This window comes from Haematobia irritans, chromosome 1 (assembly GCF_050003625.1).
Source record: "Haematobia irritans isolate KBUSLIRL chromosome 1, ASM5000362v1, whole genome shotgun sequence".
In the NCBI taxonomy this organism is placed as follows: Eukaryota; Metazoa; Arthropoda; class Insecta; order Diptera; family Muscidae; genus Haematobia; species Haematobia irritans.
In genome coordinates this window covers 143,024,155-143,051,171 of record NC_134397.1, presented here as the reverse complement: position 1 = coordinate 143,051,171, position 27,017 = coordinate 143,024,155, and the positions used below count along the sequence as shown (strand labels likewise).

The 27,017-nt window shown below is 34.6% G+C and overlaps 1 protein-coding gene across 1 annotated transcript; it reads right to left on the bottom strand.

The window, feature by feature from the left end:
* Positions 1-1,296: 1,296 nt before the first annotated feature.
* On the bottom strand, positions 1,297-11,868 carry LOC142232235 (uncharacterized). The gene is made up of 4 exons (XM_075302974.1): positions 11,382-11,868; positions 10,752-11,340; positions 9,585-10,426; positions 1,297-1,355 (listed from the first exon to the last, which is right to left on the bottom strand). The coding sequence occupies exons 1-4, from the start codon at positions 11,866-11,868 to the stop codon at positions 1,297-1,299; spliced, it is 1,977 nt and encodes a 658-aa protein (XP_075159089.1).
* Positions 11,869-27,017: the final 15,149 nt, after the last annotated feature.

Here is a 27,017-nt window from a genome sequence, read left to right as displayed (position 1 = left end):
ATCGACCTCCTGATTTGGGGTCTTGGGCTTATTGAAACCGTAGTTTTTATCCAATTTGCCTGAAATTGAAAATCTAGAGGTACTTGAGGACCACAAATATGTGTGCCTAAAATTGTGAGCATCGGTCCATGTTTTGGTATAGCCCCCATATAGACCGATCTCCCGATTTTACATCTTGGATTTATAGAATCCCTAGTTTATATACAATTTGCCTGAAATTGGAAATTTATAGGTATTTTAGGACCATAAAGAGGTGTGCCGCAAATGGTGAGTAGCGGTCCATGTTTTGGTATAGCCCCCATATAGACCGATATCCCGATTTTAGTTCTTGGGCTTCTAGAATCCGAAGTTTTTATCCAATTTGCCTGAAATTGAAAATCTAGAGGTATTTTCGGGCCATAAAGAGGTATGCCGAAAACGGTGAGTATCGGTCCATATTTTAGTATTGCCCCCATAAGAACGATCTCCCGATTTAACTCCTTGGGTTTCTAGAAACCGTAGTTTTTATCCGATTTGCCTGAAATTGTAAATATTCTGGTACTTTAGGCTCACAAAAACGTGTATCGGATTTAGTTTTTATCGGTCCATTTGGTAATGCCTCCATATAGACCGACTTCATTTCTTGAGGGTATAGAAGATGTTAATGATTCCTCTAAAACTCAAACAAAAATGGTTCTTATAAATCCAGAATCTGATATAGTCCTCATAGGTGAAATCTTTAAATTTATCTTCGGGAAGTGTCCTCAAGCCCTCCTGAAATTTCAAAGGAAGCCCTAATATTTGGTTCATGGTGGTGGGTATTTAAGATTCGGCCCGGCCGAACTTACTGCTGTATATACTTGTTTTTCTATGTACTTGGTCCAATGTCCACTGGGGTGTCGCTAATATACATGCAATAAATATCAATTTTTAGGTACCCAGTGACATATATATTCGATATGACGACATAGAATTAATCACAAAATTATTTTCTTAGTGCATTTTAAATTCTTAAAGACACGATGTAAAGCCTAATGGCTAATGCTTATCTGTAAGATTTTCAACTGTTTTGGTTTCCTAAAGCTTATTCAACCATAGCAAGCTAATTTGATAGGCTTATGATTAGCTACCCAAATAAAACAATAAAGGAAACAATGTCGTCATGCCAAGCCAAATATAAATATTCCTTTCGGATATCTCAATAAACGCAGCACTACTGCTGAAAACGCTATTCTAATTAAATGATAAATATAGTACGCCCAAGTTAAGCAACTAAAGAACAATGATGGCTTATTAGCCTATTTAATCCCAGGTGTCTTAGTTTAGGCGCACATAGCCTTTCATGTGAATCGTTCTAGCTTGAAGGATAAATACGACTAAAAATATAACAAAAGCACTGTCATCAGAGAGGCATTTTGAAGGCAGTATAAAGACACATTCGAAATTTTAACTCGAAAAACGGTGATAATGACAGTGACAACTGAAGCGTTTATATCACTCCTGCAACATATTTCGGCTGAAATTGTTTTAAAAGTGACGTAAACGTTTGTTTCTAAATAGCATTGTGGCACCTTTGAGATTACTAGATTGTACGGGGAAGGAACAGTGAAATAATTGTCACATATAATAAAATAAAATATAAGAAATATTTTGAGATTTTCTGAGGGCGATAAATAATTGTGGGGAAATGTGGGACTATGCACGGAATTTCATTTCCAATTTTCCAACATTTCATTTTCAATTTTATTAACATATTATTTCTATAGGAAATTTTGTCAAAATTTCATTTCTGTAAGAAATTTTATCAAAATTTAAGTTCTAGAAAAAAAATTGGCAAAATTTCATTCCTTTAGAAATGTATGTCAAAATTTCATTTATTTAGATATTTATGTCAAAATTTCGTTTTAGGAAATTTTGTCATAATTTCATTCCTATAGGAAATTTTCATTTCTAAAGACCATTTTCTGAAACTTGCATTTCTATAGGAAGATTTAACTTTTTAGGAAATTTTGTCAAAAATTCATTTCTATAAGTATTTTTGTCAAAATTCCATTTCTATAGGAAATTTTGTCAAAATTAAATTTTTGTAGGAAATTTTGTCAAAATATCATTTCTATAGGAAATTTTGTCAAAATTTCATTTCTATAGGAAATTTTGTCAAAATTTCATTTCTATAGGAAATATTGTCAAAATTTCATTTCTATAGGAAATTTTGTCAAAATTTCATTTCTATAGGAAAGTTTGTCATAATTTCATTTCTATAGGAAATTTTGTCAAAATTTCATTTCTATTGAAAATTTTGTCAAAATTTCTCTTCTATATAAAATTTTGTCAAAATTTCTTTTCTACTGAAAATTTTGTCAAAATTTCATTTCTATAGGAAATTTAGTCAAAATTTCATTTCTATAGGAAATTTAGTCAAAATTTCATTTCTATAGGAAATTTTGTCAAAATTACATTTTTGTATGAAATTTTGTCAAAATTGCATTTTTGTATGAAATTTTGTCAAAATTTCATTTCCATAAGTAATTTCGTTGAAGTTTTAACAAAATTTCATTTCTATAGGAAATTTTGTCAAAATTTCATTACCTAACATACGAAATTTTGTTAAATTTTTGTAAAAATTTCATTTCTATAGGAAATTTTGTCAGAATTTCATTTCTATAGGAAACTTTGTCAAAATTTAGTTTCTTTAGGAATTTTGTCAAAATTTTATTTCTATAGGAAATTTTGTCAAAATTTCATTTCTATAGGAATATTGTCAAAATTTCATTTCTATAAGAAATTTTGTCAAAATTTCATTTCTATAGGCAATTTTGTCAAAATTTCATTTCTATAGAAAATTTTGTCAACATTTTATTTCTATTGAAAATTTTGTCAAAATTTCTCTTCTATATAAAATTTTTCAAAATTTCTTTTGTACTGAAAATTTTGTCAAAATTTCATTTCTATAAGTAATTTTGTCAAAATTTCATTTCCATAGGAAATTTTGTCACAATTTCATTTCTAAAGGAAATTTTGTCAAAATTTAATTTCCATAGAAAATTTTGTCAAAATCTGATTTTCTTAGGAAATTTGTCAAAATTTCATTTCTATAGGAAATTTTGTCAAAATTACACTTTTGTAGGAAATTTTTTCAAAATTTCATCTCTATAAGTAATTTCGTTGAATTTTTAACAAAATTTAATTTCTATAGGAAATTTTGTCAAAATTCCATTTCTATAAGAATTTTTGTTAAATTTTTAACAAAATTTCATTTCTAAAGGGAATTTTGCAAAAATTTCATTTCTATAGGAAATTTTGTCAAAACTTCATTTCTAAATTAATTGTTGTCAAAATTCCATTCAATAAAAAATTTCATTTTTAATTTGTTAAAATTATACATTTATGCCATATCTTTGGACGGGATCCCTTGCAATTCGAAAAAAATACTCGGAAAAACTCTAGTTGCTTTTAAACCTTTGCTTAGAAACATATTCATTCATTTCAAAACCACTGTGCTCTATACTCAAGGCTACAAAAGCTTTAAAAAGCACAAGACAGTGCTCTCCTATAAAGGCAGTTAAACACAAATTAACATATCATCATCACCATTACAACAACAACAACAACAGAAACAAAAAAAAGCGACAAAACAACTGTAGACAGAGCATAAGGTAAACGGAATAGACAATTTTGTATTACCAAGATGAAAGCAAGCACAGGACAAGGAAACTGGAAACAATGGAAATCATTAAAAAGAGTTACCGAATAAATGAAAACACATATACACACCCTGACACACACACACCGAACCTATGGAAATAGGAATGGGAATGAGAATTAGGTGCTGCAGTTGAAAAGACGTTTAAAATGTATCAGAAAATGGGGTTGAGGAAATTATTCACACTCTAATTACTATAAATGCTACAACCCCAACATGCCCTTGCAGCAGCTACATTCTTTGAGAAATGTTCTTTAAACCTACCCCCGTCCCCAAGAGCTTGGTAAAATAACAACTGCCAGCTAATGAAAACTTAGATAGCATTTTCAAATGTGATATGAGATGACAATACGAAAAGGGTTTCTTTTCGGCATGTTATAAAGATACGAGATTATTGTGATGGATGATTTAAAGATACGAGGGCGGTTTTGAACACCTTTTTCTATATGAAGGAGTTGCCAGATCGAAACAAAATTTAACATGTGTTCATAACAGAGATGGAAGTTTCCAAAACACTTAACTTTTTTTCTGTTTATACCGCGCTTTTTGTGCTAGGCTAAGAAGTATATATATTCTGGGTCGTGGTGAAATTATGAGTCGATCTAAACATGTCCGTCCGTTTTTTTGAAATCACGCTAACTTCCGAACGAAATAAGCTATCGACTTTAAACTTGGTAGTTTTTATTGATGTAGGTCGGATGGTATTGCAAATGGGCCATATTGGACCACTTTTACGTATAGCCCCCATATAAACCGATGCTCAGATTTGGCTTGCGGAGCCAAAGATAAGAACTAAAAAACCTCGTGTAAGTGAGAAAGATGTGAGGGCAAATGAAATTAGCAAGAAAAGATTGTTTTTTTTTTTTTTTGAGTTATTCTTTGTGAAATTGTTTTTACATCCTGGAAAGAATAAACGTTTATAGCAAATATTATATACTTTTCTTCCAAATAAACTTCCTTAAAGCAAAAAAGCAAATGAGAAACGAACTTTGTTTGTCTAAAATTTCGTTTGGGAGGAAAGAATTAGTTTTTTTTGCATGAGGGTATAATAAGTTTGTGTATTTGTATGTAACGCCATGAAGAAAAAGTCTGAGACCCATCGTTTAGTATACCTATCATCTTAGATTTGGATTCTGAGCACAGCCAAATGTTTTAGGGCTCTCGTAAAATATGCAAAATATCAGTCATATCTGTTCAGATTTAGATATAGCTTCCATACATATCTTTCGTCCTATATGGCCTCAAAAGCCAGAGTTTTGTACGTTCAATAGTATCGTTAGGTGTGTCAAATTTGGTTAAAATCGGTTCAGATTTAGATATAGCTCTCATAAAAATCGTTCGTCCCATTTGCACTTATATAGCCTCAAAAACCAGCGTTTTGCACTGATTTGCTTCAAATTTTGCACAAGGAGTAAATTTAATAGTATCGCTTCACATTTAGATTTAGCTCCCATATATATCTTTCGCCTGATTTGCGCTCATATGACCACGGAGGCCAAAGTGATAATCCTATTTACGTGAAATTTTGCAGAGATAGCATAATTATTATTCTAACTATGCATGTCAAATTTGGTCAAAATCGGTTCAGATTTAAATATAGCTCCCATTTATGTGTACGCCAGAGTTGGGGAAATATGGTAGAATGTCTCCAAATATGTTCTTCTTCTTTTTACCCATATCGTAGTCATACCCCACACACTGTAAAGCCAGACTTTCCACACAACGGTTAAGTTTTAAATAAGGCTGCGACTTGTGGAAATATCGCACGACTTGCTTTTTGCTTTAAAATCAAACTCGGTTTGCTGTCAAAATCGGTTCAGATTTTAATATAGCTCCCATTTATGTGTACGCCAGAGTTGGGGAAATATGGTAGAATGCCTCCAAATATGTTCTTCTTCTTTTTACCCATATCGTAGTCATACCCCACACACTGTAAAGCCAGACTTTCCGCACAATGGTTAAGTTTTAAATAAGGCTGCGACTTGTGGAAATATCGCACGACTTGCTTTTTGCTTTAAAATCAAACTCGGTTTGCTGTCAAAATCGGTTCAGATTTAAATATAGCTCCCATTTATGTGTACGCCAGAGTTGGGGAAATATGGTAGAATGTTTCATATTCTAGACCCATTTTCAATGGGATTTTCCTCCAATTGACTGGATAGTTTCCACAGAGAATATATTTAATATGATATTTGTGTCAAGTTTGATCTCATTTGGTTCAAATTTAGATAGCTTCCAAATATTCGTTTTTCCGGTTTATACAAATATGGTCAAAATTCCCACACTTTACGCAAAATTCTGTGATGATTTCCCCATATCGTAGTCATATACTACACATTGTAATGCCAAACTTCCCACAGAATGGTTGAATTTTAAATAAAGCTCCGAATTTAACCAATATCCTTGTAAAATCGCCACTGCTGAGAAGCAAAAATTGTAAATATAACTCAAATTGTCCTATATCTCGAATATACAGGTATCGCCCGATAAATCGTAAATGCTGTTTGTACACGCAAAGAAAAAAAACGTTTGGAAAACGTGTGCCGAAAACGTTTTTCTTTTGTTAGAGTTTTTTGAATTGCTTCGAAAATTTTAAACTTTTATCACCAAAAAAATTCGTTTGTTACAAAATTTTTATTTTTTCAATAAAAACAGTTATTTTTGAAACAACAACAGAGTCCATTTCGTTTATATCAAACACTGTTCTTTTCTGACTTTAGGTCTTTAATAGGACACATTTTACTGTTCAAAATTTAATATAGTACAATGTAATGTTGAACATTTTTTCGGAATCTTCCGAACATATGTGGAATGTATGTAAAAAAAAAAAAAAAAACTTTGATCGAAGCAGGGATCGAACCCACGACCCTTGGCATGAGAGTCGGACGTAGCAACCACTGCTCAACGGTGCCAAACTAAATGTTTGTTTCTGGTAAATAAACTTTGTTTATTCGGTTCGTGGGCGCCGCAAGCTATGCTATATAAATATATCTTATATGGGTAATTATCTATTGATGACCATAACAGGTACATAGCTCAGTGGTTAGTGTGTTGGCTTACAAAGTGCATGGTCCGCGGTTCGATTCTCCGTCCAGGCGAAAGGTAAAAAAAATTTTAAAAATTTATAAATTCGTATAATTTCTTCTACACTCTTGGTATTACAGGAAAAGGTGTTAAGAACTAAAAAAACTAGTGGATGTGAGAAAGATGTGAGGGCAAATGCAATTAGCAAGAAAAAATTTTTTTTTATTTGTTAGTCTTTATGAAATTGTTGTTACATCCTTGAAAAGAATAAATGTTTATCACAAAAAGTATATACTTTTCTTCCAAATACACTTTCCTACAGCGAAAAGCAAATGAGAAACGAACTTTGTTTGTCTAAAATTTCGTTTGGGAGGAAAGAATTATTTTTTTGCGTGTACAATTGCATTAACCATTTCACTACCGATGTCCACTTAGAAGGACATTCGAAAAAGACACCAAATTCTATTTTTCCACTTAGTTTCGATTTATTTCTCGATGTTATTTTAAAGTAGAGGCTTTAATCTAAATAAGCGTTGAATATTTTCCATATTGTTGAGGTTTAAAATACATTTTTATAAACTTCTTTAGCAATAAACGGAAAATACGAAAATTTGAGACAATTTTTCTGCAGTATGTTTTCTACTAAATGGACATTCATACAAAAACTATAGCTGATACTTTGTATACCCTCCACCATAGGATGGGGGGTATATCAACTTTGTCATTCCGTTTGTAACACATCGAAATATTGCTCTAAGACCCCATAAAGTATATATATTATGGGTCGTGGTGAAATTCTGAGTCGATCTGAGCATGTCCGTCCGTCTGTTGAAATCACGCTAACTTCCGAACGAAACAATCTATCGACTTGAAACTTGGCACAAGTAGTTGTTATTGATGTAGGTCAGATGGTATTGCAAATGGGCCATATCGGTCCACTTTTACGTATAGCCCCCATATAAACCGACCCCCCAAATTTGGCTTGCAGACCCTCTAAGAGAAGCAAATTTCATACGATCCAGCTGAAATTTTGTACATGGTGTCAGCATATGATCTCTAACAACCATGCAAAAATTGGTCCACATCGGTTCATAATTATATATAGCCCCCATATAAACCTATTACAAGATTTGACCTCCGGAGCCCCTTGGAAGAGCAAAATTCATCCGATTCGGTTGAAATTTGGTACGTGATGTAAGTGTATGGTATCCAACAACCATGCAGGAATTGGTTCATATCAGTCCATAATTATATATAGCCCCCATATAAAGCGATCCCCAGATTTGACCTCCGGTGGATCGTCCAGATTTGAGCCTCTTGGAGGAGCAAATTTCATCCGAGTGAGGTGCAATTTGGTACATTGTGCTAGTATATGGCCGTTAACAACCATGCCTAACTAGGTCCATATCGGTTTATAGTTATATATAGCCCTCAGATAAATCGATCCCCAATCTCACAAAAATTGGTCCATATCAAGTGCATAATTCTATATAGCCCCCATATAAGCGACCCCCGTATTTCAATTCTGGCTCTCTACGTACCGTGCAAAAAGACCATATCGATTCGTAATTATTTGTAGACTTAACTATACATAACTTTTTTGTGTAATATATACCACGTATGGACTAACTCACAATTTAGAAAACGATGTTAAGAAGTTTTAAGATACCACAACCCAAGTAATTCGATTGTGAATGACAGTCTTTCGTAGAAGTTTCTACGCAATCCACGGTGGTACATAATATTCGGCCTGGCCGAACTTACGGCCGTATATACTTGTTCGGATTCTTTTTTGTATTTTTTCTCACACTTTGGAGGATATTATAGGCTAAATAACGTTTATTTTCGTAAGGCCATTTGGTCACAATTCAAGAATCAAATTTTCAGAACAAGCTCATATAGCTCTTGAAGTAATTGAGGTAGGTTTTCAAAATGGCAAAAATTAAATAAAATTATTTTAATGTCGTAAATTAATTTAAATATATAATTAAAAGGCCCGAAAAGTAGTGAAAATATTCTTTCTGGATCCGGAAGTGGTGCAAAATTGGTGCAGAAGCGATGGATTTAACATGAAAACTGCCATAGCACTGAATTTGCATAACTTTTTAAGGTGTGATCCTAATTCAGTGTTTTTGGATGTGAATTAAAAAAAAATATTTATTTCATTTATTTATTTATTTTGGGTTCCTAATACACATGATATATATCTTATAATGAGTATTAGAATCAATAATGTTATAATAAATATAATAAGTAGAAAGATATTTTAAGAAGTATAATAATAATAATTATGAATAGGAATTACATATAATATAGTTATGAATTAGATATTAATATTAATATATATATATATATATATTTTTTTTTTTTATTTAATCGCCCTGAATTAGATATTTTGTTAGCTTCGTCTTGAACTGCGCTGTGTTGTATACACGTTGAAGTTGATTGGGTAACTGATTCCAGAGACGAGTCGCATATATATAAAAAACTGCCGCTCAGATAACTGACTTCTATGTCGAGTCTGTATCAAATTGTTACCACGGTTGGATCTACCGAATGTTAATCGTTCGGTATGATGGTTCCTTTGTGTGTATAATTTTTTGGAGGAATAACAGAGTTCTGAGTTGAACGTATTTGTCAAACGGGATACCAAAAATTTTGTTCGCAAAAAGTGTCACACTATCGTAACGTTTCAATCCGAAGACATAGCGGGCAATATTGTTGAACGTGGTTGTTAGTCTTTTTAAGTCGATGGTGTTACATCCAGAGAAAATTTCACAACAATACAACAAAGTAGGGAGGACATAGGATTTGGCCAACAGCAGTCTTATACGAAAAGGTGTAAACGCTTGAGTATACCAAAGATTACGCAACTTACCGTATATTTTACCACAGTTAGCATTAATATGATCAGACCAAGTCAAATTCTCATTAAAAGTTACTCCAAGATTCTTCACTTTCTTCACAAGTTCTATTTGGCAGTTACCCAGAAATATGTTAACATTGCCCAGACTTGTGGATTTCTTATGAATCAAAATTGCCTTCGATTTATTGGGGTTCAGAGCTAGGCCATTTCCATTCGCCCAATCCAGGATCTTGTTGAGATCATTGTTAACATTCATTATGCACCTATCGATTGCATCAGTAGTGGTAGATGTATATAACTGGACATCATCAACATACATTCTTATGTTCGTATGTTCTAGCTGGTTCGGTAAATCATTCGAGTACATCGTATCTAGCAAGGGTCCAAGTATGGACCCCTGAGGAACGCCCCTTTTTGTTGTCATCTGTGACGATGCATTGTTACCAGAAACGGTCAGTTGCTTTCTGTCTTCCAAGTAGCTAGACATTAATCGTACAGTAGATTCAGAGAATGAAAACAAGTGGATGAGTTTATAATACAAAGTCGGATAGTGGACAGTGTCAAAAGCTTTCGAATGATCTAACAGTACCAAAATAGAGACTTCATTTTTGTCAAGATTGTTACGTATCGATTCTACAACGTCAACTAAGGCAGTGAGACAGCTATGCCTCGGTCTGAATCCAGATTGACGGTCAGTTATAATCTTATGTTCAGTTAAGTATTGGAGAATTTGTAGATTAACAAGTCTTTCAAACACTTTCGAGATAAATGGTAAAATCGCAATAGGACGGAATTCGTTGGCACCCTTTGGGACAGGTATAATTTTGGCCAGTTTCCATAGTGTTGGAAATGAACTAGTTGTTATAAGTTGTATTTAAAATATGAGTAATGTATTTAAGTATACTCGGAATAATAAGCTTGACAAATTTAGGGCAGATTTCATCAGTACCGACAGCGTTTGACTTTATTGTCATGATACTATTAAGCACCTCATTATCAAATACATGCCTTAGACTAAAACCACGTTGAGAGGTGGACGTTACAGTTCGGGAACTATAGAAATCAGCATTCACCTCTGGCATCGGTATATTTACAAACTTTTCATTAAGTACGTTAACATCCAAGTTCGAGTTATGATTAGTAGTCTTTGTAATGCCAATGTTCTTTATTTCATTCTACGTCTTCTTTGTACTCGTAGCATTATTGAATTTGTTAGTATAAAAAATCAGTTTCTCATGTTTAACCTTTCGAACTACATCTTTTCTGGCAGATTGAAAGGTTGAGTAGAGCTCAGGAGTTTTGTATCTTTTCCACCTCTTGTATGCCCGTTCTCTTATATCGATAAGTGTTTTCACCTCACTCGTGAACCATGGTTTCAAGTCAGTTTTAATATTCTTTGTTACCATAGGTACATGTAGATTGTAGAGATCAACTATATTATCAGTTAGAAAGTTGACCTTGCTTTCCACAGAACTAAGATAATAAATTTGATTCCAATCAATTCGATTCACATCTAGTTCCAGATCAGATATGTTTAACCGCCTAAAGTCGCGGTATGTATAGGTTTCAGCTTGCCTGTTAATAGTTATGTCGTATGATAGAAATATGAAGTCATGCCTAGAGAAAGTTGATCCATCAAGTTGATCGTAGTGTAATATTTTGTGACCATGGCTTACAAAAAACGGGTCTAGCAAGGTATTGTAGGTTGTGGCGAAATGGGTCGGTATGCTATCGTTAACCAGCCTTAAATTCATACCAGCCATGGCATCTGTAAGTTGGAATCGACGATCACATTGCTGTTAAAATCACCAGCTATTATGACATCATTATATAGTACAGATATGGTCTCAAGCTTAGTTATCAAAGGATCAATATTTACAAAATGATTCGGCCTATATACACAGCCCATTAACAGTTTTTCATTGTTAATACGAAGTTCTAAGAACAAGTGTTCAGTACTTTCACCAGGTTCTGAGTTTAGTACAGTTCTACCATAAATGCCATTGCGGAGATATATGGCAACTCCACCACCATTGGTGTGCCGATCAGCTCTAAATAGTCTGTATCCATTATGTTTGTAAATATTATCATTTCTGTCCGGATGGAACCATGTCTCCGATATACAGATTACGTCAAGTGAAGAGTTCTCGAAAAGGTATCGGAACTCGTCAAGTTTATTGTTTAGGCTCTGAGCATTTAAGTGACAAATGTTAAGACCAGTTGTGCGTTTAGCGATAATTCGAACCATCAAGAAGTTATTATCTCTGGGACCATAATTATCAGACAATGAATCCATTAAGGATGAAAAAATTACTAACAGTGCAGCAAGTAACGATTAGAGCAGATTGATAGTATGAATAGTAAGTATACTCAGTGTTATACGAGAAATGTTCCTTGTTTGAAAAAGTTCTCTTGACATATATTGAGGCTAGATTAGTAGTGAATTAAAAAAATTTTGCCAAATAAATAATTTTTATATTTTTTATGATTTTTAAATCCATTACAACGTTTGTCTGAAACGTTTTATTTCAAATATGTTCCAAAATTTGACATTTTTTAGAGTGGATTTTTTTCGACAAAATTTAAATAATTTGTACGACTTTAGTAATTCATACTCTGTTTTTAACCTATTTGAAACAAAAATACCCATTAAAAATATGAAAAAAGCGAGTAATAGAAGAATTGATTTAAAAGAATTTGCTGAGTAGTTAAAAAAAAGTACATCATTGGGAGGACATTTTTGAAAGTGCTTTTAAAGTTGTGCCTTTAGAACAACTTCCAATTTATTTTGCTGGGATTTTATGGTAAAAAAATGGCTCATAAATATTATACTCGACTCGTGAACTCGATTATTTGTTAAGAATCCAATCATATCTAAAATATTAACAATACTTGCGATCAAAATGTGTACAAAATATTACGTTAAAAATTGTTGAAATAAAAAGTGACACAGTATGACAAAAAGGTGGATTAAAGGTATCACCGCTTGAAAAAAGTGGCAAATTTCTGAACCGATTTCGATGATTCTTCGCAGGTATAGTTAGTACTATAGAAGATTAGAGTGAGTCAAGTTTGAGTAAGATCGGTTAATAAATTGGAGGCCAAATTTGGAAAAATCGGGCGATACATATATATGGAAACTAAATCTAAATTTGAACCGATTCAGATGAAATTTGAAAAGTAGTAAATTACGTTGTGTTAAATTTGACGCCGATCGGGCGATACATATATATGTTCGCCAATTCATTAGCGTTCGTTCTTGATCGAAAAAAGCGCCTTGCACTAAATTTCAGCAAAATCGGTTAATAATTGCGACCGCAATCCTGTGAACAACAAAGAAATGGACAGACAAAGGGTTAGATCGACTCAGGAAGCATGAGCTATAAAATCAATATTTCTGATAGGCACATTTTTTGGCAGATCAAAGTTATTATGTGGTCAGGATCACTTTAGGGTTTAGGGTATAAAAACACCACTACTGATCACCTCAAACATGTTATAAGAGCAAAATGTTATTTTTGGGTGGTGACCATGTAACATGGTTTTCGCAACCATGTTATTTACTCGGAAATCATGTATCTGATTTCGGCAAGCATGTTAGATTTGCCGAGAAAATAACATTTTAGTGACAAACATGTTACATGGTACACTGAGTGTTTTTGCACTCAACAACAATAACTACCAGCCGTTGAAGTCACCTCCAGGAAACTGATTGAGTATCAAATAACACTTCTGAGCAATGAGTGAACAATACACTGGTCGGTTGCGGTAGATCGCATCCGTTCCCTGATAAGAACTTTAGCCAAGTATTTTGCATATAAACTAGTAAACTATAAAGTACTTTCATATACACTCAAAAAAAGTTTACTTGGATTCAAAGATTTTGACCTTCCTTTAAGGATTTTGGTATTGATTCCGAGCCAAAGATGCGGCTTCTTTAAAATAAAGACATTTTTTAGGGACCTCCCTGGCTTTAAATCTAGGATCGATAAAATTAAAATTGGATGCAGATCTCATACACCAAATTTGTATTCTCTGTTTGCGATATATTAATAAAGGTATTCATGTACAAACAAATTCCAGTTTCAAAATCCAAATTATGCCAAGAACTTCGAAGTAAAAACTGGTTTCTTAATGCTAAAAAACTGTAAACAAACAATGCAAATCTTTAAAATAAGTATTAGCCTATATTTGAAGCATTTTTATCTTAAATTTAAAAATTCAATATGTCAGTTGAGTTAAAGACAATTTCTTTAAATTAAAAATGTTTTTTCTTTATTTTAAGGAATATTTGCCTTACTTCAAAGATCTACAACTTCAACAGAGAGACGCAAAATTTCAAGATTTGTGTCCTAAATTTAATGTTTGAAGCAAGGATTATAAACTTTCTTTTAATTAAAATGTCATTATTTTAAAGAATTTTGTCTTTAGCATTGCGTAAATTTTGAGTCCTAAAATTTAAGTTGCATAATCGTCCATATTAGGTCAATATTTTTTTCAGTGTATGATTTGGTTTTCAACATTCTCACAACAAAGTTTTATTTGGGAGCACAATTTTTCCAAAAATCGGACTGAAGCGCTAAATAACTCATGTGGAAGTGGAAAATATGTAGGGAAGATGCCGTTAGCTAGAAAATGTTTAAGGTAGTCTTTATAAAATTATATATAAAAATATTTCACCGTTCATCTCAAAAAATAAAACACTTTGCTTCTAAACAATATTTTTATCTTTGAAAGATAATTTCAAATGACATTTTTTGTCGGAAATTTCATTGGGTAAGAAAGAATAATTTTTTTCGTCTTCGACCGGGGTGTGATAAAATTTGCTTGTTGAAATAAAAATTTAAGCAGCAAAAATTACATCACGCCAATTTATCACCTTATCAAGACAGAATAAAGCTGTGTCGCAGCTGGAAAATTGTAATTTGGATTTAAAATTAATTTACGATTACCGGTGTTGTGAATACAACAGCAAAAAAAAAAGAAACACTTTTCAATTTTACATTACGTTTTGAATACAATTGTGCGTTATGATTACATCCATTACCAACATCAACGGAGGTACATATACAATCACTCATACACACATTCGTATGAGTATTTGTATGTAGGGAAAAAAATATTCCATTGTTATCCTTGCAATTGCCTTGTAAGCTTCAAAATGGCTTCAAATGACTTCTATGAAATCTTTCAGCTTCCAAAGACCTTAGGGCTATTACACAACTCATATTTTCGGAATCTGAGAGACGAGACGACTTCTGTTGTCTATGACAATGACAATGCCAGTGTCAATGGGTGGGTGATGATGACGATAATTGAGGATGTTGCTGTAGCAATTGGGAATTTAATTTCTATTTTTTCTACCTTTTTGGGTGTTTCAGACAAACGAACAAAGAATCGTTTGGATCCAAATCATATTTTTTCTACAATATATAAATGAGAAAAAAACTTCTAGAAATAACCCCAAAAAAATATGCTGAAGGACATAGAAGTCAAAATGTGGCAGGTGACAAAAATTGGCATACAATTTGTGATAATGATTGCATAAGGTGGATGTATTTTGTAGGTGTTTCGAGGAAATTTCTTTTTCTTTCCATTGTATATTCAAAACCGGAGCAGACTATTATATTTAATATCTGGTTATTGTACCAGGTAATATCTGGTTATTGTTACAGTTAAATAATTAATAAATTGCTAACTTTGATGTTGCTTTTAGGGCGTGTCTTTAAAAATTTGTAATAACCTGAGCCACGCTTTAGTCTAACTTTAAGATGCATGTACGCAAAGAAAAACAAATATATACGGCCGTAAGTTCGGCCAGGTCGAATCTTATATACCCTCCACCATGGATTGCGTAGAAACTTCTACGAAAGAATGTCATCCACAATCGAATTACTTGGGTTGTGGTATCTTAAAACTTCTTAACATCGTTTTCTAAATTGTGAGTTAGTCCATACGTGGTAAAGAGCCAGAATTGAAATATGGGGGTCGCTTATATGGGGGCTATATAGAATTATGAACTTGATATGGACCAATTTTTTTGTGATTGGGGATCGATTTATCTGAGGGCTATATATAACTATAGACCGATATGGACCTAGTTAGGCATGGCTGTTAACGGCCATATACTAGCACAATGTACCAAATTTCAACTGACTCGGATGAAATTTGCTCCTCCAAGAGGTTCCAAAACCAAATCTCGCGATCGGTGTATATGGGGGCTATATATGATTATGGACTGATATAAACCACTTTTGGCATGGCTGTTAAATATCATATACTATCACCACGTACCAAATTTCAACCAGATCGAATGAATCTTGCTTCCCCAAAAGGCACGGAGGGTCAAATCTGGGGATCGGTTTATATGGGGGCTATATATACTTATGGGCTGATATGAACCAATTCCTGCATGGTTGTTGGATAACATATACTAAAACCACGTACCAAATTTCAACCGAATGGCAAGAATTTTGTTCTTCCAAGGGGCTCTGGAGGTCAAATCTGGGGATGGGTTTATATGGGGCCTATATATAATTATGGACCGATTTCGACCAATTTTTGTATGGTTGTTAAAGACCATATACTAACACAATGCACCAAATTTCAGCCGGATCGGATGAAATTTGCTTCTCTTAGAGGCTCCGAAAGCCAAATCGGGGGATCGGTTTATATGGGGGCTATATATAATTATGAACCGATGTGGACCAATTTTTTCATGATTATTAGAGACCATATATTAACACCATGTACCAAATTTCAGCCGGATCGGATGAAATTTGCTTCTCTTAGAGGCTCCGCAAACCAAATCGGGGGATCGGTTTCTATGGGGGCTATATATAATTATTGACCCATGTAGACCAATTTTTGCATAGTTGTTATAGACCATATACTTACAACTTGTACCAAATTTCAGCCGGATCGGATGAAATTTGCTTCTCTTAGAGGCTCCGAAAGCCAAATCGGGGGATCGGTTTATATGTGGCTATATATAATTATGAACCGATGTGGACCAATTTTTTCACGGTTGTTAGAAACCATATACTAACACCATGTACCAAATTTCAGCCGGATCGGATGAAATTTGCTTCTCTTAGAGGCTCCGCAAGCCAATTCGGGGGATCGGTTTATATGGAGGCTATATATAATTATTGACCGATGTAAATCAATTTTTGCATAGTTGTTAGAGATCATATACTAACACTATGTACCAAATTTCAGCCGGATCGGATGAAATTTTCTTCTCTTAGAGGCTCCGCAAGCCAAATCTGGGGATCGGTTTATATGGGGGCTATATATAATTATGGACCGATGTGGACCAATTTTTGCATGGTTGTTAGAGACCTAATACTAACACCATGTACCAAATTTCAGCCGGATCGGATGAAATTTGCTTCTCTTAGAGGGCTATACGTAAAAGTGGACCGATATGGCCCATTTGAAATACCGTCCGACCTACATCAATAACAACTACTTGTGCCAAGTTAGCGTGATTTCAACAGACGGACGGACGGACGGACATGCTCAGACGACCCAGAATATATATAATTTATGGGGTCTTAGAGCAATATTTCCATGTGTTACAAACGGAATGACAAAGTTAATATATCGTACCCCCCCCACCCCTATGGTGGAGGGTATCAAAAATATAAAATCGAATAATTTCTTCTACATAGTTTGTATTACAGAAAAAGGTGCTAAAACCAAAAAGTGGAAATGAGAAAGATGTGAGGGAAAATGCAATTAGCCAGAAAAGATTGTTTTTTTGAGTTAGTCTTTATGAAATTGTTTTTACATCCTGGAAAAGAATAAACGTTTATCACAAAAGTATATACTTTTCTTCCAAATAAACTTTCTTACAGCGAAAAGCAAATGAGAAACGAACTTTGTTTGTCTAAAATTTCGTTTGGAAGGAAAGATATATTTTTTTGCGTCTGGACATTTCCTTGCGAGTATATTTTTTGATTGGCGCTCAAAAGACGTCATTTTATAAAAAAAAAATGAAATAATTTAGGGATTGTATTTGTCATTTTTGTATTTCTTAACATTGTCTTCTAATTGTAAGTTAATCCAAATGTAGGGGTCCTCCTCCCCGACCAAATATCGAAAAGTGATGTAGAGTGTCTTTTTTAAACGTCCCAAAAAATTTCAAGGAAATTATAAGCCCAAATATCAAAAAGCAAGGCAAGGGGCGGCCCCTCTTCCGACCAAATATCACAAAATCAGGTATCAAATATTAATATCGTAACCTCTCACCAGTCCTCTGTAAATTTGAAGTAACTGGGAAAAGTTTAATTGTTTACATAAGAGAAGCGGATGTCTCCCTATGCCCTTTTATCTTTCCCCGACCAAATATTAAAAAAATAGGAACCTGATACAAATTTCAAAACCTCACCCATTTTTCCGTAAAATTTCAGTCGGGAAAGTTTAGTTTTGTTTTCACACCCCTTCGCGACCGAATATCAAAAAATAATGTAGCGGATCTTTGTCTAGATGCCAACCCCAACTGAAAATTTCTAGCAAATCGCATAATTTTGTTCCAAGTTTCAAAAAGTAAGGCAAGGGGGAGGTCCCCTCCCCGTCGACATATGAACCCATAAGGTACCCCATATTAATTTCTTAATCACACCGCATGTTCTCTGTAAATCTCAGATAATTTAGAGAATTTTAGTTTTTTCGCTGTACTTTAAAAAAAAAGTCAAACAAAGGGGAGGTCACCCTCCGCCACCAAATATCGAAATATAAAGTAGCGGGTCTTTGTCTACATGCCAACCCCAACCTACAATGAAAATTTCAAGCAAATCAACTTTGGTCCAATTTTGACACCGCGACCAGGTGTCAAAAAATGAGGTACCCTATTTTCACCACATGAGCGCCCCCTACGATCTCTGAAAGTTTCAAATAAATCGGTTCAGCCGTTTCCGAGCCTACCCGGAACATACAAACAAACAAAAAAAAAAACAAACATACTTTGAATTTTATATATATAAATTACATATTTACAATGAATAATAAATAAAATTACATTTTTACGATGAAACTTCGAAATGTGTGTTATTAAAGATTTACAGTCAGAAAAGAACGGGGCTTGATATAAACGAAATGGACTGAGCTTTTGGATAAAATATTATTTTTTTTTTAATTGCAAAAATAGCAATTGTGTAACAAAAAAATGCTTTTGGTATAAAAGTTTGAAATTTTCGAAGAAATTTAAAAACTCTTCCAAAAAACGAACGTGAAGTCGAGTATAAACATACAGAATTTTACAATATACACATAAATTTATTTAGGCGTGAACTACTTTTTAATAGCATTTAACACCATTCTAAATGCATTTAAAATTTCTCGTATTTTGAAATACAAATAAATATGTTATGAATAATTATTAACGAATAATTTTGTACTTAATTTAATTTTTAATTTTTTCTTTAGGACCGGAATTAGGTTGGCATTATCGCTCTAAAATGGCCATGTTTTCACGTTTCCTCTCTTTAATAATTCATTTTCAACAGAAAGTGCCCCAAATTACCTATAATAATACCGTATGTAATGTAATAGACTTTTTGGACAAAATATACGCTCCTAATTGAACAAGCAGGAATTGTTTATATTTCATTGAATTAAGTCGGTATTTTATTAAAGTATTTTATTTGACAGTTTGGACGAAGTTGGAAGTGTTCAGAAAAGAGTTAGAAGTGCGCGGACAACACATTCGGGAAGTTTTCTTATTTCAGTTTACATCGAAAATAAAAAATCGAAAACCGATTTTTCTGTTACTAAAAAACACCGGTTCTACCGGTCCACCCAAAATGGGATTATATACAAAATCGACAATAGGTGCAAAACGAAAAACCGGTCCACCGGATTTCACCGAGCGGTTTTGATCACTCTACTCCGGTGGTCCTATGAAATTATATCGGGCGAAAGATATATATGGGAACTATATTAAAATCTCAACCGATTTCAACCGAATTTCGCATACTTGAAGCTACTATCAGTTGTACTCCTTGTACAAAATTTGAAGCAAATAAATATTAGAACCTGGTCTCTGAAGCCATATGAATGCATATCGGGCGAAAGATACAAGGGAGCTATATCTAAATCTGAACTGATTTCACTGATATTCTTCAAAATTTACAAGACTTACAAAACATTAGAATGTACGAAATTTGAAAAGGATCGTTTAATGAACGCCAATTATGATGAAATCGGTGATAAATATATATGACTGCCATATTTAAATCGGAACGAATTTTTTCCAAAATCAATAGGGATCGGCTTTGAGCCGAAAATAGACCCTATGCCAAATTTGAAGCAATCGGACTTAAATTGCGAGCTGTACTTTGCACACACAATTACATATACAGACAGACGGACGGACATCACTAAATTGACTCAAAATTTAATTCTAAGCCGATCGGTATCTAAACGATGGGTCTCAGACTGCTCCTTCTTGGCGTTACCTACAAATGCAGAAACTTATTATACCCTGTGCCACAGTAGTGGTGAGGGTATAAAACGGCTCCGCAAGTCAAATCTAGGATTCGATTTATATGGAGACTATCCGATATGACCTATTTGTAGCACCACCGACCTACATTAATAATAGTTAATTGGGTCAAGTTTCAAGTGTATAGCTTGTTTCGATTGGAAGTTAGCGTGATTTCAACAGACGGACGGAAATTGCTAGATCGATTCAGGTTATACCATATATACTTTATGGGGTTTGTGACGAATATTTCGGTGTAATGAACGATAAAGTTAATATATCCCCAATCCTGTGGTGGAGGCTATAAAAGGGGATATATCAGTCCAGCCTTTGATATATCCCTAACACACAGGGAAGAAATAAGATCACCTGAAACCTATTTCAAGATCATAATGTTATTATGGAACATGGAAAAATTTTGTCGCAAAAATATTGTTTTCCGATACCAGCTACATAATTTCCAAAAATTAATACGTTTGTTATGTGACAAACATGTTACATATCCCCCTTCCGAAATTAACATTATGATCTTGAAACACGATTGAGATTATATTCCTTCTCTGGGTCCATCTAACAGGTTGGCTGATAAGTCCCCGGTCTAGCAAACTAAAACACATTCTTTTTGTCAAAACTTCGTTTTTATTATTCAACAAAGTTCCCTTCAAGAGCGATCAACGATTTTTTTGATACCATTTTTGTAGTACTCCTTCGGTTTTGCCTAAAAATAGGCCTCAGTTTCGGCGATCACCCCTTCATTGCAGCCAAACTTTTTCCTTGCGAGCATCCTTTTGAGGTCTGAGAACAAGAAAAAGTCGCTGGGGGCCAGATCTGTAGAATACGGTGGGTGGGGAAGCAATTCGAAGCCCAATTCATGAATTTTTGCCTTCATTCTCAATGACTTGTGGCACGGTGCGTTGTCTTGGTGGAAAAACACTATTTTCTTCTTCATATGGGGCTGTTTTGCCGCGATTTCGACCCATCAAATGCTCCAATAACGCCATATAATAGTCACTGTTGATGGGTTTTCCCTTCTCAAGATAATCGATAAAAATTATTCCATGCGCATCCCAAAAAACAGATGCCATTACTTTGCCAGCGGACTTTTGAGTCTTTCCACGCTTCGGAGACGGTGCATCGGTCGCTGTCCACTCTGCCGACTGTCGATTGGACTCAGGAGTGTAGTGATGGAGCCATGTTTCATCCATTGTCACATATCTAAGGAAAAACTTGGGTATATTACGATTTAACAGCTGCAAACACCGCTCAGAATCATCAACACGTTGTTGTTTTTGGTCAAATGTGAGCTCGGGCGGTACCCATTGTGCACAGAGCTTCCGCATATCCAAATATTGATGAATGATATGACCAACACGTTCCTTTGATATCTTTAAGGCCTCTGCTATCTCGATCAACTTCATTTGACGGTCATTCAAATCATTTTGTGGATTTTTTTATGTTTTCGTCGGTAACAACTTATTTCGGGCGTCCACTGCGTTCATCGTCCTCCGTGCTGATTTCACCACGCTTGAATTTTGCATACCAATCAATTATTGTTGATTTCCCTGGGACAGAGTCCGGAAACTCATTATCAAGCCAAGTTTTTGCTTCCACCGTATTTTTATATCCTCCACCATAGGATGGGGGTATATTAACTTTGTCATTCCATTTGTAACACATCGAAATATTGCTCTAAGACCCCATAAAGTATATATATTCTGGGTCGTGATGAAATTCTGAGTCGATCTGAGCATGTCCGTCCGTCCGTCCGTCTGTTGAAATCACGCTAACTTCCGAACGAAACAAGCTATCGACTTGAAACTTGGCACAAGTAGTTTTTATTCATGTAGGTCGGATGGTATTGCAAATGGGCCATATCGGTCTACTTTTACGTATAGCCCCCATACAAACGGACCCCCAAATTTGGCTTGCGATTGCTCTAAGAAAAGCAAATTTCATCCGATCTGGCTGAAATTTGGTACATGGTCTCTAATAACCATGCAAAAATTGGTCCACATCGGCCCATAATTATATATAGCCCTTATAAAAACTGATCCCCAGAATTGGCTTGCGGAGCCTCAAAGAGAAGCAAATTTCATCCGATACGGCTGAAATTTGGTACATGGTATTAGTATATGGTCTCTAACAACCATGCAAAAATTGGTCCATATCGGTCCATAATTAAATATAGCCCCCATATAAACCGATTCCCAGATTTGGTTTGCGGATCCTCTAAGAGAAGCAAATTTCATCCTATCCGGCTGAAATTTGGTACATGGTTTTAGAATATATAGCCTCTAAGAACCATTCAATCCATAATTATATATAGGCCCTACATAAACCGATCCCCAGATTTGAACTCCGGAGCCACTTGGACGAGCAAAATTCATCCGATCCGGTTAAAATTTGCAACGTGGTGTTAATATATGGCCGCTAATGACCATGCCAAAATTGGTCCATATCGGTCTATAGTTATACATAGCCGATCCCCAATCACACAAAAATTGGTCCATATCGGTTAATAATCATGCTTGCCACTCGAGAAAAAATAATCTAGCAAAATTTTATTTCTATAGGAAATTTTGCCAAAATTTTATTTCTATAGAAAATTTTGTCAAAATGTTATTCCTATAGAAAATTTTGTCAAATTTTATTTCTATAGAAAATGTTGGTAACATTTTGTTTCTATAGAGAATGTTGTCAAAATTTTAATTCTATAGAGAATGTTGTCAAAATTTTAAATCTTTTGAAAATTTTGTAAAAATTTTATTTCTATAGAAAATTTTGTACAAATTTTATTTCTATAGAAAATTTTGTCAAAATATTATTTCTATAGAAAATTTTGTCCAAATTTTACTTCTGTAGAAAATGTTGTCAAAATTTTATTTCTATAGAAAATTTTGTCAAACTTAATTATATACATATTTAATGGGCCATTTTAAGTTTAATATATACCACGTATGGACTACGTGGTATATATTACGGTATTAGGAAGTTTTAAGATCCATGGTGGAGGGTACATAAGCTTCGGCCTGGCCGAACTTACGGCCGTATATACTTGTTTCCCTTCAGAAAACAGTATTTTATCAAAACACGAAATTCCGTTTTTTCCATTTGTTTCACAATAACAAAAGTTGCTTCACAAAAGACGCTCTATCTCACAAACTAATTGACTTACAGATGTCAAATTTTGACACGAATCATTTGAAGGTTGGTACTATATAAAAATAATATGCATTTAATACTAGCGACGCCATATATGTGTCAGACCGGGGACTTATCAGCTAACCTGTTAAACTGTCCCCCCAATTAGCATTTTTGGCATCTAGCTTTTTAGGTATGTAGAGAGTTGTGCCGATTATAGCGTGTATCCCTCTCGGGTTTGGTATTGTCCCAAGTAGATCGATCTCCCGATTTGAATTCATAAGCATCGAGACACCGCAAAGTTTTGCCCGATTTGTCTGACATTGGAAGTCTAGACGCATTTTGGGTCCGCAAAGGGACATGCTAAATATGTTTTATATCGGTAAAAGTTTGATATAGCCTCCGGTTTTTCGATTCGAGAAATGTGGTTAAGAACCTAGAAAATTTAGAACTGAATTCATATGGAAGTCGTTATTCCCTCGAAGGAGTTTAAAATCAAATAACATTCAAACAAATTCAAATAACTTTAATAAAGCTCTCGATTTTAATCATGTTCATGTTTTCAGTCAGGTCCCTCAAGTAAATGACTCATAAAACTATTCGATTCACGACATTTCCAATCGTGAGTGTGCGTCAGTACAACTTTTCTTTTCGAGTCATGCCAAAAAATATTTCGCGTAAGTAAGAATTTTCCGTCGTGATTGTTCGTGAGCGTAAGTAAAATAATACTCATGTGCATATCTGTAGGCTATATAATCATGGACCGATGTGAACTAATTTTTGCATGGTTGTTAGAGAGCATATACTAATATCATGTACCCAATTTCTATCGGATCGAAAAAAAATTGCCCCTCCAAGATACTCCGTAAGTTCAATGTGGGTTTATCAATATAAGTTTATCAATGTCAACTAATTGTGCCAAGTTTTAAGTCGATAGATTTTCCAAAAGTCGGACGAATGGGCATCGCCAGATCGATTTGAAATTTCACCACGTCCGAAGATGTATATATAATATATGGGGTCTGATACAAATAATAAAGTAACTATACACTCATCCAACATTTTAGACAATATTCAAACAAAATTATTTTCATTTACTTCTAACATCTTAGATGGCAACCATGTTATGTTTATTAGCACCATTTTCACTGCGCCAACATGATTGAAGATGCAACATGGTCGCCACAAAAAAAGGCCCAATCGTATTAGTTTGTTCTTCAAATATGACCTTGCCATCCATGTTTCTTCTTAGCGTGTTCCACCCCATGGTTGCCAATGTGATTCGCGAGCATGCTTGAATATCTGTGTGAGTAAACGGCACGATGCCCAATATTCTACTTAGTTGCAACTATTTACTGGTTCCAATCTATTTTACTCACATTTATTATAGTGACAACTTTGATAAGACGTGCAAATTATAACAACAATGTAATACATTTTACTAACACTTTATTTCGAGTGTTGTTTGATAGCTTTGTTTAGCAAAAGTTCTTCATAAACACTGGAAATCTTGGTACTTGGCTTAAACATGTTCCAAACCATTAATAATTCCACCAAAAGCTACTGGTCTTTTGCAAAAGCTTTAACACATGCTTTAAGTCAATACCTTGGGGTAGAAGAGGCGGGTGTGCGCCAAAATTAAAAGAGGCATAACTAAAGCTTAAGTAAATATTATGAGGAACCAGTTTGGCAAATAACACCAACCCAACTACCAGACACCACTCGCTCAATCATTTAAAAACAAAACAAACAACACTGGGCATTGGCGTAGTGATTAGGAGGAAACTGTAAATTCTTTGAATCTCTCTTGAATTTTGCTTATCATAGAAGACACATTTCTCTGATACAAAGCTGTTTTCTGAGATGTGGTCATTGATCCATTGGTGCAGATATTGATCATGCAGTGAAAAAAAATTTTGTCGTGAAGCGACTCTTGTTGACTCAGGTCAACTTGGTTTGAAAAATTCTTCAGAATTAATGAATTCGTTTTTGAATATGTTAAATATGTTTTGTATCTTACATACAAAGCAAAAGATCGTTAAACAAGTATATACGGCCGTAAGTTCGGCCAGGCCGAATCTTATGTACCCTCCACCATGGCTTGCGTAGAAACTTCTACGAAAGAATGTCATCCACAATCGAATTACTTGGGTTGTGGTATCTTAAAACTTCCTAACATCGTTTTCTAAATTGTGAGTTAGTCCATACGTGGTGAAGAGCCAGAATTGAAATATGGGGGTCGCTTATCGAATGAATTTTGCTTCTCAAAAAGGCACCGGAGGTCAAATCTGGGTATCGGTTTATATGGGGCAACATATACTTATGGGCTGATATGAACCAATTCCTGCATGGTTGTTGGATAACATATACTAACACCACGTACCAAATTTCAACCGGATCGGATGAATTCTGCCCTTCCAAGGGGCTCCGGAGGTCAAATTTGGGGATCGGTTTATATGGGGCCTCTATATAATTATGGACCGATTTCGACCAATTTTTGCATGTATGTTTGAGGCCATATATTAACACCACGTACCAAATATGAACTGAATCAGATGAATTTTGGTCTTCCAAGAGGCTCCGAAGGTCAAATCTGGTGATCCGTTTATATGGCGGCTATATATAATTATGGACCGATGTTGACCAATTTTTGCATGGTCATTAAAGACCATATACTTACATCATGTACCAAATTTCAGCCGGATCGGATGAAATTTGCTTCTCTTAGAGGCTCCGCAAGCCAAATCGGGGGATCGGTTTATATGGGGGCTATATATAATTATGGACCGATGTGGACCAATTTTTGCATGGTTTTTAGAGACCTTATACAAACACCATGTACCAAATTTCAGCCGGATCTGATGAAACTTGCTTCTCTTAGAGGCTCCGCAAGCCAAATTTGGGGGTCCGTTTATATGGGGGCTATACGTAAAAGTGGACCTATATGGACCAATTTTCGCATGATTGTTAGAGACCTTATACCAACACCATGTACCAAATTTCAGCCGGATCGGATGAAATTTGCTTCTCTTAGAGGAGTCGCAAGTCTTATTTGGGGGTCCGTTTATATGGGGGCTATACGTAAAAATGGACCGATATGGCCCATTTGCAATACCATCTGACCTATATCAATAACAACTACTTGTGCCAAGTTTCAAGTCGATAGCTTGTTTTGTTCGGAAGTTAGTGTGATTTCAACATATGGACGGACGGACGGATGGACGGATGGACGGACGGACGGACATGCTCAGATCGACTCAGAATTTCACCACGACCCAGAATATATATACTTTATGGGGTCTTAAAGCAATATTTCGATGTGCTACAAACGGATTGGCAAAGTTAATATACCCCCCATCCTATGGTGGAGGGTATAAAAATTGGAGACGTTTTTCAACAATTTATTTTAAATACTCTTTTACTTGAAACATGGCACAATTTCTACTTGATGTCGAGCCTGAATTTGGAACGTTGTCTTTAATGCGTTTTAGGCGAATAAATTCAAATTTGTTTTCTAGTATCAGATTCGCAATACTCAGATTTAAAAGAGAATTGTGGCACAAAGTTATCTTTACATCAACTCTCCGCTTCTTTGGCTTGAGATTAATACCTAAATCATTAGTGTAACGATAAAAGCTTTAGAACCGGGCAAGCTTTTTTCAGTGTGAAAGCAAAAAACTAACCAAAAGTAAAGACAAAATCATTTGCACCATATTAATCACGTCGTAATGCATTCTTACAATTTTTGAAAATTGTACGAATACTTTCGTCAGTTTCAGTTAGCACACAGAAAAAAGTGCGAAAATTGAACTAAT